Consider the following 14,305-nt stretch of genomic DNA (forward strand, 5'->3'; position numbering starts at 1 on the left):
GGACACGAATGCCAACTTATTTGGTAAAGTGCCTTTAAAAAAATATAATAATAATAATATGCATGTTATTCTTATGCACTTAAAATTTATGCACCTTTTTATGCCCTGCATAAATAGAGGGAAAGCTACCCAGAACCAATATTTGCATAAGAATATTTGATAATGACGGAAACTATTGCAACGGCAGCCAGGGAGTGCTTATAGGGTAGATCAAAGGATGGTTACGTTACAGGGACGTTTCAGCGGGGTACCAGGAGATCTCAGGGGGGTTTTTGGGGAGGGGGGGGGGGTCTGAGGGTGTTTTCGAAAGCATTGCAGAGAGTTTCAGAACATTTTTAGCAAGGTTGAGAGGCGTTACGGAAAAGTTTGTGGAAGTTTCGGATCTTCTCAGATGCGTTTCATGGGATCCAAGGGAGTTTAAGGCAGTTTTCGAAAGCATTGCAAAGTGTTTCAGAGGGTTTTCGACGGGAGTTAGAGGCGCTACGCAGGACTTTTGGGAGTTTCGGAGGGTCTCAGTGGCGTTACATGGGATTCGAGGGGGTTGAGGGGAATTTCAGAGGCATTTCAGGAAGTTTTTGAGCGTTTTGGTTGGGATTCAGAGGCATTACGCAAGAGTTTTTGGAGGTTTCGGAGCCTCCCAGGTGCGTTACATGGGGTCCGAGGGGGTTTAAGGGGGATTTCACTCAGAGACATTTCAGGAAGTTTCAGAGCATTATCGGCGGGATTCAGAGGCCGTAACGCAAGCGTTACAGAGGAGTTTCCGATGGTTTCGGAGCCTCTCAGGTGCGTTAAATGGGGTCCGAGGGGGCTTAAGGGGTATTTTGGAGGCATTTCAAGAAGTTTTAGAGCATTTCAGGCCAAACATTTCTATAGGTCCAAAGTGCAGATAAGAGGCTCTCTTTAAGTCTCATCTCTTTTGATTCTAGAGTGCTTGTGTTTATAAATTAAAAAAAAAATCACAAACTGTCAAAATATTCACTGTGACATCGTATTAATTTAAAGAGAGTCGGAGCAAAGAGAGCCTCGCTTTTGCCGATTGGATCTTTAGATATGTTTGTCGCCTGATACGACCCTGACCTAAAATGCTTCTAAACGTCCCTGGTACCTCCGTTGTCCCATTGAAAGCGCTTGAAATAATCATAATCAATTCGAAATGTCTCTGAAACCCCCTTGGGCGCCTTTAATAGTGTCCATATACTCCCTGTAACGCACCTGAAAGCTCATTGAAACGCCCCTAAAATGCTTTCAAACGCCCCTCAAACCTCTAAGAACGCCCTTAACATGTTCAGAGTTTGAAATGACTCTGAAATACCTTGAAACACCTCTCAAACCCCTTGCAACGACTTTTAAAGGCTCCTGAGATCCTTTGAATTTCCCTTTAAGCCCCTTGAAATATTCCAGAAACTCTCTTCATACTATTGAAATGTCCCTGAATTCCCCGTAATCCCATTATAACACGAACAAATCTTGACAGAACACCCTTGAAACGCTCCTCAAATCCTCTGAAATAACCCCTTAAAACACCCCTGAAGCCTCTTGGAATCCCCTATTTTGGGCTCTCTGGGAAGTTTCTGGAAATCCCTTAGCCCCACCACAAATGGCCAGGAGCAAGAACTGTTCTCGCGAACTAGATTCCCTCATTAAAGCCCAAACTTAATTTATACATAAATTTCCCTTTTTTATGCCTTTTTTAATTTAAGCAATTTTTTAATTTATGCAGTCCCAGCTATGTGCATAAAATGAGGTTACTGTGTAAAATAAAACTGAATCAACCATTTTTCACCACTACACTCGGTTCGTATCTGCAGTCCTTATCCTCGGCCGCGTCTAACATTTGCTTCGTCATATCTTAAACTTAACTGGGAATTCTTAGTTGTAGGGAAGTTTAGTAATCCTGAAGTATCCCAAAGGTATTTTGGAAAGGCTCTGAATGTCACAGAAGTTTAAAGATTTGGGTAGATAACGTAACTTTTTATAGCACAAATAATGGCAACAACGAATGCAGTTTTCAAAAAGGAGTTTCATAAAAGTTTGAATAACCTAAAATGTTTCAAAGGTACAGAACAATGCCTACTAGTCTTTGAAGAATATTAGTAAATATAATTCATCATGTATCATTATTTAGTGTAGCTTAGTAGCGTTGCAATTGTACATATAATGGTGTGTACTCCATGGAAGATTGGATGACCTAAAATTATCACAAATCTATCATAAAACGATCCTAGAAGCTGTGGTCTCCGAAGTAGTTTGGTAGATCTGGAACATCTCAAAACTATCTTGGAATGACTCATGAAATGCCAGGGGATTACAGATTACATTTAGATGTGTAATGTTATAGTTCATTGTGAGAATAACTGTTGTTACTGTCAAGAGCTAAACTTCAGGACAGTTTGAACGACCCTGAATGTCCCAAAGGTTCATAATAATGTATAGTACACTTCAGGTTGATCCAGTAATCACGGTTAAATATGCAACGTTACTCAGTATAACAGATATGGTTACTATTACGAGTGTAGACCTGAAGTTTTAAACTCCAAGATAGTTTGGCTGACCTGGAATATTCCTATAGTGCCTCTAAATGATATTTGAGTCTCAAATTTTGAGATTTGAAGAGCTTCACGGTTCCCAGAAGATTGTGCAATGCTATTTATGGCGAAAACGCATAAAGGTAATCTTGTAGATTTGAAGGACTACAGTGACTACATTATAGGACAGTTTGGACAACCCTTAATATCCCAAAGGTTTATAATAATATCGAGTAAACTTCAGATTGGTCCAGTAACTGCGGTTGATTACACCGATCAACGCTAAATTTTGCTATGAGATGAGAAAAAAGAACAGGGGTTTGGGACCCTAGAAGTGTCATAGTAAAAAAAATTTTGAAAAATATTGGATCGGACCTTCGCACCCCAAGTTCCCCATACAAACATCGGTCATAAGCTGTGAAGGCCCAGTCCAATATTTTTCAAAAATTCTTTCAACATGATACCTCTAGGGTCCCAAACCCCTGTTCTTTTTTTCTCATCTCAACACTAAATTTTGTAAAATTTTGTCAAGCAGTGTTATACAACGTTAACAGATATGGCTACTGTAGCAAGTAAAGACCTGAAGTTCTGAATTCCAAGGTAGTTTGGCTGACCTGGAATATCCCTATTGTGTTTATAAATGACATTGTAGACTTCAGGAGCTTCACAGATCCCAGAAGATTATGTAATGCTGTTATTTATGGCGAAAACACATAAAATGATTCTTGTAGATTTTAAGGACTTCACTACAGGACAGTTTAGAACACCTAGAACATCCCAGAATATAAAACACCTTTTGATATTCTTGATTATGGTTAAATGTATACATATGAACATAACTCATATCCAAATTCAGCTGTTAGAACAACTGGTACGTCATTATTTCTTTTCTCCAATCTTTGTGGTGTTCAGGATGTTCTAGGTTGTCATTCAAGTCTCAAATACAAATATTCCTATTTTTCCTTAATAGAGGACTCAATTTGCAATAACTTTACCGAACACAGTATTCTGTTTTATTCAATGTGTGAATTTACACAGCCGTCTCTATGTTGGGGTCATATATGACCCCTCCGGCTCCAAAGGGTTGAAAATACGTTCCAAAAATTTCCATAATTCATATGTAAATTTTAATACAAAATATTCCTTTCCATCTCGTTGCAGGTTCCCCTCGTGGGCCTCATATCGCTAGCAACCGCCCAGTACGGTCCGGCTCCGCCCCGGATCAACATCCCCGGTGCCATCCCGCTGCCCGTAGTACGTGGCATACCGATCCGCGAGGAACGAGTGCTTCCCCCACAACCCCAGGTCCTTCGCGTGCGCCGGCCGGGCCCCGGTCCGATCCGCACCTTGATTCCCAACACGATCCAAATATCCACTCCCAAGTTCCTCGAGCCGGAAGCGAAACCCGTTACCGAAGACCACGAAGAACACGAACTCTCCCAACCCTTCATTCCAATTATCCACTCCTCCCCCGCCCCTCCCCAGCACTCCATCCCCGATGATCATGACGAACAACGTGACATTCAACAGAACACCCTTTCCCGCTTCAACTCACAGGAGAACCGACCTGCGCCGATTCCGCGTGCCCAGATCCCGGAGCGATTCTTCGCCACCGACAAGGACGTTCCCTCCAACGCCCAGCGGTTCGCCATAACCTCGGAACGACCGGTCGCTCCAGCCCCAGTCGCCAAGCAGTACCGTCCGGCGCCCCAGCAGGTCATCTCGCGACCGGCCCCCGTCCGTCACCAGCAGCCACAACAGCACTACGACGAAGACCGGCCACACAGCAGCCGGCAGCAGCAGGAGGACGAACGTCGCCGCAAGCCGGTCGCGCAGATCCTGCGCAAGTGGCGCGAAGAACACGAGGACGGTTCCATCACCTGGGGCTTCGAGAATGACGACGGCTCGTTCAAGGAGGAAACCATCGGAATCGACTGCGTCACCCGGTAGGTTCATTGTTGGCTGGTGGGATGAGGGGGTTCGAAAATGTAGGTACAGTCGAAGACATCATGTTGAGCAAGTGCTGGCTTAAGAATTTCACGATTTGTTGATTTTTTTTACTGAACTAGGGTCGGAATCATCAACCAGTGTTGAGAATACTCACTTGCAAAAAGTTATACTCACTTGCTACTATCTCATTTTTGATGCATGCTATCGAAAAACTGTGTTCGAAGGACTTTTACATTGTAGTTTTATCTAAAAGTTTGCCGGATAAAGTAGAGGTAGCACACGCATACAGAAGTCGTTAGAGAACTGTGAACACGTGGTGAATATAAATTATACTCATTTTATGTACTCGCCTCTTGCTCACAGCTCTCTGATGGCTTTGGAATGCGTGTGCGGCTTTTAAACAGCAAAATTTTAGATAAGACTACGATGTTAAAGTCCACAAGGCACAGTGGTTGAAATCGCGAAAAACACGATCGTGGGCATTTTGAGTGTGAAAATAATATATAATGATGTGATGTACTGCAAAGTTGTTACATATTTTTAGGAGCAACTTTTGATAAGTTTTGTATTTTTATAAGTTTACTCAAAAGTTAGATAAAAAATCTATTTTCTACATAGGGGTGGTGGGGGTAAAGTAGACAGGGTGCAATTTCATGGCATTTATTATATTTCAATATGTTTTAACGATTGGAGCTTATGCCTAGCATGAATCATTATACTTTTGCTGATATTGAACATTAAAATCAAATAAACTTTTTCAAAATGACAAAAACTTTAAAAATCACGTGAAGAATCGGAAATGATGTAAAATTTGCTTATCTTTGCTAAGGGTTTCTCGAAAGTTATTTTCAAATTATTACAAGTTTTACACCCTAAAACAATTAAAGACCACGTAAAATACTACATTTGACTAAAAAAATTATAGTTTTATAAAAAAAAAGAAGTTTTGGAAATAATTTTAACATAATCAGACAGTGGGGACAATCGGTTCAAATTTCAGCAAAATTTCATTTTTTTTTTTTAACTCCTGAATCATCAGCCGTCACACATATCGTGAGATTGTTGAAGTAAAAAGTTTAAAACAATATTTTATATCAACAAAATACAATTTTTTAAATGCTATCCCTTACAAGATTTCTAGAGTATATCATTACTTTCCATGTTACTCGGAAAAGCAGATGGATTTTGCCGCATTTCCACTGGAAACGACCAAAATGCTTAGGTTGTCCACTTTACCCCCACAACCTTTAAGCCACGATAATTGAATGGTGTCTTCGGCAAAGCTGTAGATAATATTATGTAGAACAATGTTGACACTTTTGCTCTATCTTTTGATATAAGCGATATATAATAAATTTAGTATAAACCTGTTTAAACAATCCCTGTAAACATTGATAAAACACTAAATCCTTTATATCTTTCTTGGATGAGGTTTTCATGGCTTCTGATGTTCTGAACACTTGTTCAGTATGTTATTATGCATCTTTTTTCTGAAGATACTGTTGCCATATTGTTATTGTTTCTTCGTAATTTTTTTTTAGTTTTCTTATGAAGAATGGCCATTTTTTCTAATGAGATATCTCGTATATATCATAATTAAAAGTTGAATAAAAATGCTATCGTATACCGGTCAACTGATTAGTTGCTCTTTGTCTCTTCGATACCTAAATTGTGTTTGAAAATGGTCATTTTCCTCAATTTTTAAGGTTGAAATAAACACTAAGTTAGTTAAATCTATTTCAAAATGGTTTTCTATGCTTAAGATATTCATATGACTGCGTATTCATTATCCACCTTTCTAATGGATTTTTAACTTTTTCGAAACTTTTTGAGTCTTCGAGGTATCGCATAATAAAAAAAACGACTCTTTAACATAAAAAAGCAAAACTAAAAATATGGCATCACTGTCTCAAGCTAAATATGTATTTTGAAATACAGAAAAAAAAAGCATATGAACATCGAATATGCATATATTCGGTAAATACAGAAAAAAAAAGCAACGAAAATCCTTTAAAAAGAGATTTAACGAATGTATGCTTTTCGCAACTTCTTGCAACTTTGCGAGATATCTCATTAGAAAAAAAAAATCAATTTTTTAGGAAAACTAAAAAAATACGTAGAAACAATAAAAATATGGCAACACGGCCTTCAGAAAAAAGATGCACACTAACATACTGAATAAATGTTCAGAACATTAGAAGCCATGAAAACCTCATCCGCGAAAGATATAAAGGATTTAGTGTTTTTTCAAGGTTTGAAGGGGTTGTTTAACCTTAGTAAGGTCTTGGGGTCTTTTTTGACCTTTTTCAAATTTCAATTCTCTGTAGCTTTTGTTTAACGAATCCTAGAAATCTGAAATTTTCTGACAATTATTTTTTCGTGGAAATGAACCTTTCCCAAAAATCAAAAGCATTGAATGACCCCTAGGGGCGCTCCCATAAAAAAAGTTACAAATAAGACCCTGGGGTCATTTTTGACCCCAAACTTTGGACAGCTCGCAAAAATCAGTGGCTTGACCGATTTTGGATCTCTTTGGCTCAAATGAAAGGGGCACAAGTCTAGTTTTCAAAACCACCGGAGAAATCCGGATTCGGTCACTGTGGCCACCGGGAACCTGCTTCAACTGAAAAATGCCGCTTTTGAGACCCTAACTTTGGCAAGCTATAACTTTGCAACCAAACAAGTAATCAGGACCGTCCAAGGGTCGTTGGAAAGGTATTTACGTGGACTTTGATTATAGACACTAATATTGACTAATTATTGAGAACCGATTCCGGAAATCCGGAACATCCGAAATTTTAGTTTTCATCGTTGCTATGTGCTTGAAAATCCACAAATGTATTCCTTTTATGCATTTTATTGCATTACTTCTCTGCATGCTTCACTGAAATGAGACACATATTGTTTAAGACCATTTTTGAAGGGTTCTGGGCAGGTCTGGTCAATGCGGAACGGGTTACAGGGACTCCGGAAGGTGGTCAATTAGGTAACGACAATGAACTTCGTACAGTTTTCGCTCCAAAACCCGGCTCCACACGGTGCAACCTTCGTGGATTTCCATATCTGTTGTTCTTGTGATACACAAAGAGATCGATAGTCATCTTCTTCTTCTTCTTCTTGGCGTACCATCCCTACTGGAAAAAATCCTGCTTCTCAGCATAAGTGTTTTATGTGCACTTCTACTAGTATATACTGAAAGTTTTCTCTGCCAATCATTAGTTTACATATGTATATCGTGTGGCAGGCACGAAGATACTATATGCGCATGGGAGTAAGAGTAATTTCCCTTACGAAAAGTTCCTAGGCCAACCGTAAATCGAGCCCGTCACCCTCAGCATGGTCATGCTGAATGCCTTTGGGGCCAGCTATGGCTATAGGGGAATAGTCATATTGGTTCCACGTGGTCACCGGAATGGCCACCGGAGTAATCCATATTGTATTACTCTCAGATTATTACAATAAATGTAGGTTTTTGACGGCTCAATTTTTATTATTTATCGTAGCTGTAATGTTCTGGTATAGAAATGAACAAATGATGATCTCGATCTTTTTAGGCCACTAGAGCGACCCCAATTGTGTTACTTCAATTTTCTGCAACAAAAGTAGGCATTCGGAAGCTCACCATACTGTCGTGAGCGCTATTAAAAATTTTGACTTATATGTCTCGTAAAATAACAAAACTATAATATTTCTGCCAGATTATGATGCAAGATTTTGTCATTATCTACCGATGCGTGATAATGTTTGCACCATCGTATAAATAGGGTTCCCGTATCACCTGCAAACACACTGGACTGGTCTAGCCGCACATGTTAGAATAAACGATATTCTCGGGATCATCTTCAAAAATGTGCTGTAGGTGGTTGAATTTAGATATGTCGAAATGACATCTCAGCACTGACTATGATAGGAGTTAGTGCTTACGTGCATGCAAAGAAAACCAAGACATTGTGTGTGATACGGTATACGGGAACCTAATTTGTACGATGGTGCTTACATTATCACGCATTCGTTTGCATCTACGAAAGAAAAGTAAAATAATGACCGATAGATTGTTAGGTGAATAACTAAAAAGGAGCCAAAATTGTCATAGTCACTTACGTCATTCTGCAGAATAACGACAACATAGCATAACATTATAAGTTCCGGATGTATGATAGTATTCGAGAGATTCCAGAAAAACTGGAGATTCCAAAATAAAAATACCAGAAATTCATGAGGCAGTTCGACCTAGAATTTTACCAGGACTTCCACTAGGAATTACTTTTGGTGTTGCAAAAATGATCACGTTTCTTTACCAATAAATGTATAGATTTGTAATTTTTTGTTAGTGTTCTCACAACAACAATTATTGTAGATGCAGCAATCTAACTATCAATGAGTGCACTCTCATTGGAAATGAACTCAAAAATTGTTATTGCAAATTATAAAATACAAAGATGAAGAAATGAGGAGGCTTTATACCTGTTGGAGGAAGGATTGTTGAAAATTGCTCTATTCCAGCGGCCTTTTTCATCTCCGGTGAAAATTAAAAAAAAAATCCTTCGGGAGCTCCCACGATTATTGCTATAGGAGTTTCACTTGGCATTCCGTCAGAATTTCCCTCACAGAGCTCAAACAAGAATCTCTCACGAAGCTCCACCTATTATTCGTCCAGAAGTGCCCGCAGGAGCTCCTGCAAAAATTCCTCTAGATCAATGGTGCTCAGCACTATACGCATTTCATCAATAAAATTGCTTAGTACTTATCGAAAACCATTTCAATAACAAGCAAATTTGTATTCAAACTGAAGCTTAGTATCGAAGTTATTTTGTAGTACAAGGTTACTAAACTTAGTTTTGAAACTTTTCGTAATTTGACGAACTTTGGCAAATATGAGTGCTATTTTTTTTACTCAATCGAGAATATCTCGAAAGATTGAAAATATAACTAAGAATTTTCTCCATAACGTCTAGAGGTTGCCCCGGAAATTCTCTCGCCAGTAGTAATTTTTTGAACTAAGAACTGTTTCCGAAGTTACAACGGAAATGCCTCTACGAGTTTCTCAGGAAAATCCTCTAGTAGTTCCGTTACGAATTCTCTTAGGAGTTCCACTAATTGTTTTTTTTTTCTATTTCCATTATTTTTTTCTTTGGTAGATCCACTGGGAATTCCTCTAGGAGTTCCTGTCAGAGTTTCACAGGCAATTCTGCTCAAAGTTTCAACGGAAGTACTTCCAGTTACAGAGGAAGGTTCACTCGAAGATCCTCTGTGAATACTTGTGGGACCCCCTCCGCTAATATCCAGAATTAGTAGTAGTTGATCCACCTTGAATCCGTTCAGCAAATACACCGTGAATTCCTTCAGTACATTCACTGGAACTCCTCTAAGACTTCGACTAGAAATTCTTCTAGGAGTTACAGCAAGAATCCCTTTAGGAAATCCACTAGGGATTCGTCAAGGAGTTCCAAGGAGAATTTCTCTAGGAGTTGCATCGATTATTTCTCGAAGTTCCATCGGGAAGTCTGGCAAGAGTTTTATCGGGAATTCTTCTGGTAGTTTTTCTCGAAGTTCCACTGAAAATATCTTCAGAAATCATTCTAAAAGTTCCAAAGAGAATTTCCCCAAGAATTCCTCAAAATACTTCTCTATGTGTTCCGCCGCAACTTTTAATTCCGAGAGAAATTCTGTCAGGAATTCCTTTGAAAGTTTAATTCACAGGAGATACTTTCCTAACAGGAGTACCGCCGAGAATACTCGTGGAAATTTCTTTTCAAAATACCTTTGGAAAATCCTCTAGGAACTCCACTAAGCATTTCTCTAAGTAATTACTTTAGAAGTTACACCGTACATTCCTACAGGAATTCTCTGCAAGTTTCACTATATAGTGCTTTAAAATTTCCGCAGAAAATTCAGCGGAAAGTCTAGTAGGAGTTCCTTTGGAAATTAATCTAGGCAGCATCAATTTATTACGTAATACATAAATCTTAATTTTCGTACCCTCCCCATCCCTCCGTGACGCATTTTGTTGTGTGTAAATCTAGAGTTCCGCTCTAATTTTTCTCAGATTTTCACCGTAAATTTGTTAAGAAGTTTAACCGGAAATTTTTCTAAGAGATCCATCTGCTTCCAAGAGTTTTGCTGTGAACAACTGTAGGAGCTTTGCATCACAGATGCTTCGTGAATTCCTCTAGCTCCTCCTGAAATTCCACTCTAATTTACAATAGTTACACCGAATATTCCTCTAGAATTTATAGTAGGTACACTCAGAGGAGTTTCACCAAGAAATCCTCTAGGAGTGCCACTAAATGCCCCATGTTTCTGGTTTATAGTTTATATGGATGCTCTACATGGAATTCTTCAAAGGCTTTTAATCGATTTTTTTTGGGATTTTCATCGGGAATCCCTCTAAGATTTCCTATCGAAAATCATCAAGGAGCTTTACCGGGAAATTCTGTAAAAAAAAAATACCAGTCGTTACACCAGTAATTCAACCAATTAATAATTTTATTATTTTTTTAATTTGAAAAAAAAACACTAACAAAAAACAGTTCCACCAGGAATTATACTAACAAACGTAGCCGCATAGCAGCTTAAAGAACAAACGCCTTTGGACGAATGTTCTTTAAGCTCTTATACAGCAAAAATGTTAGTTGGGAATTCCTCAAGGACTTCCACAGGAATTGTCCTAAGAGTTCCACCCCTAATTCTTCTAGGGTTTCTACTAAGAATCTTTCTAGCAGAAAGTTCTTAAGTAGATCTCTAGAATTTCGTTCAGTAGTCTGTCAGGATATTTCTTCGGGTGGTCGTCCGAAAATTCCTTCAAGAGTTCCCTCGGAATTTTTGCCATAAATTTTCCATGAGTTCCGAAGGAGATCGACCCGACAATTCCTTCAATAGATTCTCCGGGAAACTCTTAGATAAATTATCCGCGGAAATTTTAGATGATTTATCGGCGAATCCCTCAAGAAGAGATACCCGGTGTGACTCCTACAAAAATTCTCAATGCATCTTCTGAAGAAATTCCTGGTGGAAAAGCTTTTAGAGTAATTCTCAGTACATATAACTGCTATTTCTAAAGCACGGAAAACTGCATTTCCTAAAGTAATCCATTCTTCGATCACAAAGAACCAATTGACAGATTGATTTCTTACACTTTGCACCTCAGGTGTGAAAAACAATATGAGGTCAGTCGCTAAATGTCTACTTATGCTATAGAACAGTTTCTCTGGTGACCATGGCCTGGAAAGATCGAGATCATCTTTGATCTTTGAACGAACTTTGGTCTGGCTTGCATAATAAATTGGCCTACGAATTTATTTTCTTGGCTTCAACGTTTGCAACCCAATTTGTAATCTTCACAGTCAAAATCGCAAGACAAGATTGAGATCATCAATTGTTCCTTTTTATACCAGAACATTACAAATTATAAATGTAAATGATTTAAATTTAGCTGTCAAAGCCTACATTTGTTGTAAAAATCTGAGAGCAATACAATATGGATTTCTCCGGTGGCCACTCCGGTGACCATGTGGAACCAATATGACTATTCATTTGGGGCCCCTATAACCATAGCATTAACTTGATGATTTTGTGGCTATATCGGTCTCTTTCTACTCATAGTATAAGGGAGTAGAGATCAAAGTGGATAATGAAATGATAGATATGATAGAATTCGCTAGGTAGCGAACAAGTGTGAAAATTTTATAGAAGGTGAAATTAGGCAAGTAGGCCATGTATTGAACGAATACATCGAATGCGTGAAACTTCTGCCGTGCGACCTGTGCTTTTAAACAGATCGGCTTGGTTGGTAGTTCATACCACCTTACCAAGACTGGCTTGGTAAGGTGGTATGAACTACCAACCAAGCCGATCTGTTTAAAAGCACAGGTCGCACGGCAGAAGTTTCACGCATTCGATGTATTCGTTCAATACATGGCCTACTTGCCTAATTTCACCTTCTATAAAATTTTCACACTTGTTCGCTACCTAGCGAATTCTATCATATCTATCATTTCATTATCCACTTTGATCTCTACTCCCTTATACTATGAGTAGAAAGAGACCGATATAGCCACAAAATCATCAAGTTAATAATAGAATACGGTCGATAAATCAGCATATGATATAACCATAGCTGGCCCCAAAGGCATTTAGCATGACCATGCTGAGGGTGACGGGCTCGATTTACGGTTGGCCTAGGAACTTTTCGTAAGGGAAATTACTCTTACTCCCATGCGCATATAGTCTTCGTGCCTGCCACACGATATACATATGTAAACTAATGATTGGCAGAGAAAACTTTCAGTATATACTAGTAGAAGTGCACATAAAACACTTATGCTGAGAAGCAGGATTTTTTCCAGTAGGGATGGTACGCCAAGAAGAAGAAGAAGAAGATGACTATCGATCTCTTTGTGTATCACAAGAACAACAGATATGGAAATCCACGAAGGTTGCACCGTGTGGAGCCGGGTTTTGGAGCGAAAACTGTACGAAGTTCATTGTCGTTACCTAATTGACCACCTTCCGGAGTCCCTATAACCCGTTCCGCATTGACCAGACCTGCCCAGAACCCTTCAAAAATGGTCTTAAACAATATGTGTCTCATTTCAGTGAAGCATGCAGAGAAGTAATGCAATAAAATGCATAAAAGGAATACATTTGTGGATTTTCAAGCACATAGCAACGATGAAAACTAAAATTTCGGATGTTCCGGATTTCCGGAATCGGTTCTCAATAATTAGTCAATATTAGTGTCTATAATCAAAGTCCACGTAAATACCTTTCCAACGACCCTTGGACGGTCCTGATTACTTGTTTGGTTGCAAAGTTATAGCTTGCCAAAGTTAGGGTCTCAAAAGCGGCATTTTTCAGTTGAAGCAGGTTCCCGGTGGCCACAGTGACCGAATCCGGATTTCTCCGGTGGTTTTGAAACCTAGACTTGTGCCCCTTTCATTTGAGCCAAAGAGATCCAAAATCGGTCAAGCCACTGATTTTTGCGAGCTGTCCAAAGTTTGGGGTCAAAAATGACCCCAGGGTCTTATTTGTAACTTTTTTTTAGGGACTAAGGAAGGTTAAACAGGTTTATACTAAATTTATTATATATCGCTTATTTCAAAATATAGAGCAAAAGTGTCTTCGGCAACATTTTTCTACATGATATTATCTACAACTTTGCCGAAGACATCATTCAATTATCGTGGCTTATGTAGAAAATAGATTTTTTATCTAACTTCTGAGTAAAATTATCAAAAAACAAAACTTATCAAAAGTTGCTCCTGAAAATATGTAACAACTTTGCGAACATCACATTATATTATTTTCATATTTTCACACTCAAAATGCCCACGATCGTGTTTTTCGCGATTTCAACCACTGTGCAAGGGGGGGGGGATCTGAGATGACCAATGTTTAGTCTACGTGGTTAATGAACAACCCCTATAGCTCTTACAAGTGAGTATTACCAGCACTGCCATCAACACGTGATTTGTATGCAATTGAGCATGTCCGACTGGTAAATATTGTGGTTGTTCAAAAACAAGTATTGTTAGCCTTATCAAATTCGGATTTGGTGTTCTAAGTAGCGTTAAAGATTAGCATTTCTGACATGGTGTCTTCGACATTTCTGTGAAAGTGTATGCCTATTGTGTGTTTGTGTGAGATTGAACCAATAGCATTGCATTGGGTTCTTCTATTGTGTTGGTATGCAAATGCAATTTTTTCAGACAATTTAGTATAAAAAGCAGTTAGGTAATTTCATACATTTCTATTATTATACTAATTAAATCAAGCATGAATTGAGCTATTAATAAGATCGTTGATCAAAATTCTAAGATTATCTAATTATT

General features: G+C 38.7%; 1 protein-coding gene and 1 long non-coding RNA gene across 4 annotated transcripts in view; both read left to right on the plus strand.

Annotated features, from left to right (window-relative positions):
• Window positions 1-14,305, plus strand: part of LOC134292052 (uncharacterized) — a 387,121-nt gene that overhangs the window by 51,900 nt on the left and 320,916 nt on the right. The gene's annotated exons all lie outside the window — the stretch shown is intronic.
• The window catches only part of LOC109430468 (titin), a 45,615-nt gene that overhangs the window by 24,630 nt on the left and 6,680 nt on the right, over window positions 1-14,305 (plus strand). Inside the window, exons 2-3 of one of the 3 annotated variants that reach the window (XM_062860739.1) lie at window positions 3,687-3,830; window positions 4,083-4,471. In XM_062860739.1, the coding sequence (XP_062716723.1) occupies window positions 3,687-3,830; window positions 4,083-4,471 (533 nt within the window). Of the gene's footprint in view, window positions 1-3,686; window positions 4,472-14,305 lie in introns of all 3 variants that reach the window. The other 2 variants (XM_029876422.2, XM_029876411.2) reach the window with 2 other exon arrangements.

Source organism: Aedes albopictus, chromosome 3 (assembly GCF_035046485.1).
Source record: "Aedes albopictus strain Foshan chromosome 3, AalbF5, whole genome shotgun sequence".
Lineage (NCBI taxonomy): Eukaryota > Metazoa > Arthropoda > Insecta > Diptera > Culicidae > Aedes > Aedes albopictus.